Source organism: Syngnathus acus, chromosome 5 (genome assembly GCF_901709675.1).
Source record: "Syngnathus acus chromosome 5, fSynAcu1.2, whole genome shotgun sequence".
NCBI lineage: Eukaryota > Metazoa > Chordata > Actinopteri > Syngnathiformes > Syngnathidae > Syngnathus > Syngnathus acus.
In genome coordinates, this window is record NC_051091.1 from 11,449,088 (window position 1) to 11,456,410 (window position 7,323).

Genomic DNA, 7,323 nt, shown 5'->3' on the forward strand with positions numbered 1-7,323 from the left:
AGCTTGGTTGGACCTCGTCGAGGCCGACTGAATAAATGCGCGTGACCTTCTGAATGTGTGTGGATAACAGAAAACCTTCGTTTTAAACGTGGCATGGCAGTATGTTTTCTTGTGCTTGAATGTAAGGCGGAGAAAAAGAGGGGCATAAGAAATAGCATATTTTGTGGAAAGAAAAAAAGGAGCATATTCTGCAAGGTAAGGTAAACTGAGTCTTTTTGTTTTCAAATGAACTACAATTATTTTACGGATGATGTCTCAATGACATCTCCTTGGCAACTCGGGGCAGAGGGTCGTGCTGCCCTACATGGAAGCGAAAGGACACACACAAGACTAATATGCTCATTTTTACACTTGAGTGTTAGTAGGAACGCAATCTGAGGTGAAGAAGAGAAAACCAGATACTCTGATAAATGACGAAAGGAGAAATAAAGTCTGCTGTAATTACTAATTACAATATTGGATGTGATAAATGAGACATTTTAGAGTGAAAGCACCACAAATGATGAGGAACCAGCAGTCGTTTACGTAATAGCTCACCTGGATCGCTGGTACCAGGTCCTAGAAATTTGATCTGAAAAGTATCTACTGTTACATATGGGAAATTACAGGGAAAAAAAATACGTAGAAATCATGCATTTTTTTTAACTGATAACAAAATCTCAATTAATTAACATCTCAAAACTTCATATTTACTCAACTAGCAAAACTTCAAGTATAACTTAAAAGCACAACCAATACAGTATTGAATTAAACTAAATCAAACATAAAATAGCAAAATAAATAAATATGTGGGTTTTCCCATTGACTGCTAGCAATGTTTTTCAAACAAAATAGGTGTTGTCTTTACATTATTATTTTTTCGCAATAACTACTCTGTAAGGTTGTCTCCGATGGGCCCAAACCACAATTGCCACAAATGTAAAATCAATTCAAACCTCTCAACGGTACAGCAGACATGCAAAGCTCAGAATATCTCAAAGTATGGCATACACAATTTGTTTTTAATTAAATCCATATTTTCATTAAATAATCATCCATCATATTTCTGGCATGGAGGTCTAATTACCTGACAGACACTATCTGTATTGCGGCGTTATATATGTGAATATAATATACGCTATGTCATCTTCTCTGCTTAATTAAACTGCTGCCGTCTCTTTAAGGCTGATGGAAGTAAAAGCTGGAGGTGAAATTGTTCATGTTACAAGCAAATGGATTGTCAAACGTGCCACGAGGGGGAGAAGCAACACCAGACACGACGGAACCTTCCAAAGTGGAACCATCCAAATATCCCCAAAAACCTTTTCAGCCATTGTGACTGAAAAACATATCGTACTTGTAAAAAATTAACATTCACGCTTAAATTAACATCTTTATGTGGCCTGTATGTGTTTTTGTGACTGCAAATACATTTTGTTGCTTACTGTGAAACAAACCATGGAACAAATTATTAAAATAAACAATGTTTTCCCTTTGAAGCTTAAGGATGCATGCATGAAATTTGGGCTGATCTTTGCGGTAAATGTAATTGCCTGTGTCGTCACCATTCTGCAGATTACATATCAAATCTCCGGGTCGAATGAGCATTAACTGTCATTTACACAGATTACAGTGCTCTGACTCTACAATCCAGAGGATGTGCACACTTTTGCAACATTTTTTTGTTTTATCATTTTTGTTAAATAATATATTGGTCACATTTATTTATGTATCTATATATAATCATAGAAATCTGGCAGAGTGGTGTGTAGTACATGTAATGAAATTAAAGTCACTCACAAGATATAATATGCCCGTGGGTATATTCACTTGCTAGTTGTTTTAAGAGGAGAAGGAGGAGGCGAAGGAGGGACTCTGGGGGGGTGATAAGAGGATTTTGTCAGGTTGAGATGGCGGCTAATGCTATTGTTCCTAACGGGACCGCCGAAACAGCAAAGAAGCTTTTCTCACATCTTTGCCACGTAGCGTTGAGCTGTTGGAGAAGATACGCTTTGAAAAAGCACAAGGTGGGAAAGCGCTGGAGTCAGACGCAGGATGATTTCAATAGACTACTTAACAAAGATGACTTCATGTGAAAACACCAAAACATACTCAACTTAAACAAAGCTTGGTAATAGATCACAGCATTTTCCACACGAGTATCAATTGGTATTTTTGTCCGCTATCTCAGTACAGTGGTGCCCTGAGATACAAAGTTTAACCCATTTTATGAAATGTGCTAAAATTAAACAGCAGTCTGGGGTGAGAACGGCAATTCCATTTCAAAGAGAAGCTAAATCAAACCACGTTTGGCTGATGCTCACATTTCTGCACTCTCTCTTTCAACTTTTCACTTCATAATCCTTGCATAAAAAGTAGAGCACCTAAGGACACAACTCATCTTATTGTCAACCACCATCAAAACATAAAAGTGAGGTGGGGGAGGCATAAAAATACACTGGACCTCCCCAAAAGCAGGTCTGACGTAGCAACATGAAATTTGGGAGACATGTCTGCCAAAAATACACCAGAAGTCTACCAGTCTGATTTTAGTGCCCATTCCCAGGCAAAAACTGAAAAAACAATCTGCATACGGGAACAAACATTCTACAATGAAAAAAAAATAAAAGAAATGCGGCTACATCAGCCATGGACAACTCTCGACTCACACTTAACATATTCAGTGTTGCTGTCCTCTCTTAAAGCAGAGCCAATCGGAGAGTATTTTCACGCGGTCGTCAATACTTGGAAGTGCTTTGAATTCTTGACAGTCAGAAATCAAATTATCCATAATGGAAGCTGGGGGGGGGGGGGGGGGCAAAGTGGCAAAGATCTCTTTTCAGAACATATATTTCCAGCTCATACACACTGCTCCTGGTCTCTAAATTTTAACTACAGTCAAAAATTGCCCAATGATGATATAAGGGCGCGCGCGCATACATACACACGCGCACGCACACACATTCAGCGGCAGAGCCAAACTAAACTCCACTTGAGCAGTGGTGATGCAGAGATAATAAAACAACCCAGCGGCACGTTCAACTTCAGAAGAAGGGGGGGGGGGGAAGAAATGAAAGGAAGTTGCTGCCAGTGCAACTAGATAAATAGATAAGGGGGGTGAGCACTGCTCTACAGTACGCAGCACTCGGGGTGCCCACACAGAACAGTACAGACATTAAAATTATATACGTTTTGGAAAATTCCATAACTAACATTGTTGTAAAAACATTTCACATACAGTGTGTCTAAAACAAATGTCAAATTGCTTTAATCTATATTTATACAATATTCTATATTTCTATAGCATGTGTGTGTTAAGAGACCACTGCAAAATATGTTTATGCCAACAGATTTCTACTGAGATACTTAAACATTTTTTTTGTGAACGTCACTATGACTGAAACAGAAGCAGCGAGCAGAAATGGCCCCAAAGTTCATCCTAATCTATTATTTGATCTTGCAGTGCGATATAGTATTAGATAAGATGTACACAACTGACGTGATTCTAAACACAAACACCGACTAGAGAACCAGCCCTCCACAATAGTTGTGATGATTAAAAACTTGGAATTCTTTTTGTTATTATACACACCCAGCAGAGCAAAGGCACACATAACAATCAAAGTTGACAAGTGTTTGATTAGATTACATATTAAAATAAAACTCAATCATTGGACAAGCCAAATTAAAGGTAATAACGCTTCGCCTTCTTTTGCGCATTTACGCACAAGCCTTCCTACGCAAATTAGACTCTTTTCAAGCTCACCTTACGCAGGATCCACTGGCAGAGGACGAGCGCGGTCCATCCGAGCACCTGCATGTCACCTTCCGTTCACAAACACAACTCAACGCCTCCTTTGCGCATACGCGAAGCCAAAAAGAGGAGGAGGGTGGAAAAAGCGCACAGCGGCGGTGGCGGCGGACTCCGGGCAATCCCAGCCGCTACAGAAAGCCGGGGTGACAAGGTCGCTCAAAGTTGTTGCTGCTCCTTTGCGCGCGTTACTGGATTAAAACTTGTGTGTCTCGCGTCTCCTCTCAGCCTCATGCGCAACATCCGCGCTGTCTGCCTGTGCTCATTGCCGGACGTCGTGCGCCAAGTTTTGCGCGCAGAAGTCCGCAAGTTACTGATGTTTGGTAAGGAGTGTGCGTGCTTCCGGGGGGGTTCGGCTTGTGAGCGAGCGGCTGTTGTGAGGAGGAGAAGATACTGTACATCACCTCTTACGCTACCTCCTTCCTTTCTCTCCTCCCACCTCTTTCTCCTGCTCTCCCTCACTCTCTACGCGCGCGTCACAACCAAAGGGAGTGCTGCCTTTTACGGGTAAGCAAGGATTCCGCTTAAGAGCAAGCAAGACTAGCAATTAATGCTCATCATGTTGCCGTTTTTGCACTAGACAAGTGGGTTCTTCAACTTTTTACACCGAGTATAACTCAAAACATTGCTTCTTCACGTTCCAACAAAACAAATAACTTTGATCTTAATTATAGGGAAATAAAAGTTATACTTCAGTTACACTTGTCAACAATGTTGATTTTAATTAGCAAGGCAAGTCAACTTTTCTATTTTTTGTGCCGATTCAGAATCGCGCTTGTTGTTTCGGGTTTTAATAATAACAATACTAATAGCAGTAATATAATACCTAATATAGTAATATAATGAGCAATATTTATAAATTAAGGGTTAAGTTCAGCAACTGGTGGATTTATTTCCCAGATTCTTTTACACATGCTAAAGTCTATATTGCAAAGGCATTTTATAGGTCGATTTAAAAATAAAAAAATAAAATCTCGACAAGATTAAAAGTTAGATACGATTGGCGCTAAATCGTAAAGAAAATGTGGTATGCTTATTAAATGCACTCCATAGTTAAATACAACTGAACTGTACTCAGGCAGTGATTGTTCCGCTTACCACTAGAGGGAGCCTATGTACCACATTTCGAGAATCTTTCAGTTAGAAGATGGCATCTGTGGCATATCCATCCATCCATCCATCCATCCATCCATCCATCCATCCATCCATCCATCCATCCATCCATCCATCCATCCATCCATCCATCCATCCATCCATCCATCACCATTAAATATATTCTCATTGTTGTTGTTCACAGATGGCATGTAAGATTGCTCATGTGAAATGACGAGCCGAATGCTTGTGTGACTAAAAGTAACCAGTATAGCAGAAGTGTGTGTGTGTTTTGTGTGTGCAGTGAGTGACACAGTACTGCCTCCCTGTGAGACAAACTGTCACTGCACACAGGCTGCTAATTACTCACTGCTTACACTGCTGTGTGCATATTGTCTTTTTGTTTATTTTGTTTAATTCCAGGCACCAAAATCGCTCATGATGCTCTGACTCGAATCCGGATCTAATTGGACAGTGGGCAACTGTCTTTCAGAAACACTCAAAAAATGACCTTGCTACACTTGCCAAGAGAAGGAATTTTCTTCTTTCTAGAACTTTGCTTTGTCGTGGAAATTGGCTTAAGAATTAAGACTTGTCCTCTAAGTGGTGAAACTCATCTTTCCAAAGCTGGACCACACATCTGTCTGCTGTAAAAGCATCAATTTCTTCATTTCCTCTCAAGCATGAAAGTGTCTTTCAAACGCAGTGGAACTCCAAGAACGTAAACATGGCTGCCCTCGCTGTGATTTGCAGGCCCACAACAGTAGGCTCTGTCCTCCACTCGACAAATCTACACACACGTGCACATTCGCACGCAATTTCATGATGCACATTGGAAGTGGCAGGTGAATTTCGCTCAGCTGCTCCACGTCCCTGTTCCACTTAGCGGCAATGTCGGCGAATCAGCTCGACGCAAATGAATGAACAAGAATCTCTGTATCAACCCTCACAAATATCATCCGGATGCCATTATTCTCCCTCCCCCCCAGACAGACATCTGCGGAACAGAGGTGGCAAACATACTCACACTCTGTACTTATGTATAAATGGATTGTGGTAAATGTAAAAGTTTATGTTTAGCTTCAAATTAAGAAGCACAGACTGAAATGTTCTTAATACAGTATAGAAATAAAAATGGGGCACAATGAAAACATTTGTTTTTCTAATGCTAAGCGCTGACTAACATTAGCTTAGGATTTCATGCTATGTATATTGTGACTACACTTGTATTTTTTTTCAGGTTATAAAGAATCTTGCAACAGTATCATAATGCCAACAGGAAGGAATATTATCCAAAAGGAATTCCTGGGAATAACACACCCCAAAGCAAATCCGCACATGCTTTATCGAGAGGTACAATGCTAAGAGGTCAGCTGGCAGTAATGGAGCCTTTTGTGTGCGGAAATAGTTATTTTACAACAGCCGTATAAAACCAACCGATGATGTTTTCCCTTCTGCAGGGGGCTTCAGAATGAAGAGCGACAGAGTGAGCAAATGAGTGTCGCCGGTGCGCAGCATTGTCATTCAAATGTGTTGTTGCAGGACAAGGGAATGGTGCAGGGGCGCTAATGGGGAGCGTGGGGAGAAGTGGAATAATTGGATGGGATGACGTGCATCGGGACAGGACGTAATGTGCACGTGGATGGAATTGTGTGACGGCAGTGCTGCGTGGACGAGTACGCGGGCGGTGGTGTGAGGATAAGGACAGTGCGGGAATTGTCATGTATCGTGTTGTAGTGGTATTTAGTGGGAGTAAATAAAGAAAATCTTATTAGTTGGACATAATTTAAATATTGACAGACTGTTTTGATGGGGGGAAAAAAATCTAGATAAAATTGTTTTATTCTCAAACTGCAAAGTATATTGATTGGGGTTTATTTAAAATGTAAATAAATATCACAGACGCCCAGGACTGTGTGCTGATCGATCCAGTCCGGTGTTATTACTCTGTGAGTACATGTCAGTGTTTACATTACGCTGTGTGACCTCAACTCACAAATCGCTGATGTGTCCAAATCAGATGATGTACAACATCAATGCCAGTTGGCAAAAAGAAATTTTTGTAATATATCAAACTCCAGTCACACCAAGGCTGTACACATAACATCCAGTGTGTGCTAATGCAACTCTAAATCCATGTCATCAACCTGTCCACTTTGGAAAACAACTTTTGATTTGACCATGTCTAACTATGCCCATGAGTTTTCTTTCTTTTGGTACTCTTGAACATGCAGTTAGAAAAAGCGAGTTTGCGTCGCTGTGGGAGTGAACAAAGCTAACATCCTGGCCCGTGAAATTCGATGCACGCTGTTGTTATGTTCATGAACAAAATGCATCCACCACGTCCACCACACACGTTCATGGAGCTCAGAATCTGTCTGCCTGTGCGTCGATCAAATCCACCAAAATCGTGTTACACACCAGCGCCACAACTTAGACCT

At 40.8% G+C, this 7,323-nt stretch overlaps 1 protein-coding gene across 1 annotated transcript in view; it reads right to left on the reverse strand.

Annotated features, from left to right (window-relative positions):
* LOC119123332 (neurexophilin-2) overlaps window positions 1-4,187 on the reverse strand; it is a 31,047-nt gene extending 26,860 nt beyond the window's left edge. The window contains exon 1 of the mRNA XM_037252348.1: window positions 3,746-4,187. Within this exon, the coding sequence (XP_037108243.1) occupies window positions 3,746-3,799 (54 nt within the window). The 5' untranslated portion in view covers window positions 3,800-4,187. The remainder of the gene's footprint in view (window positions 1-3,745) is intronic.
* Window positions 4,188-7,323: the final 3,136 nt, after the last annotated feature.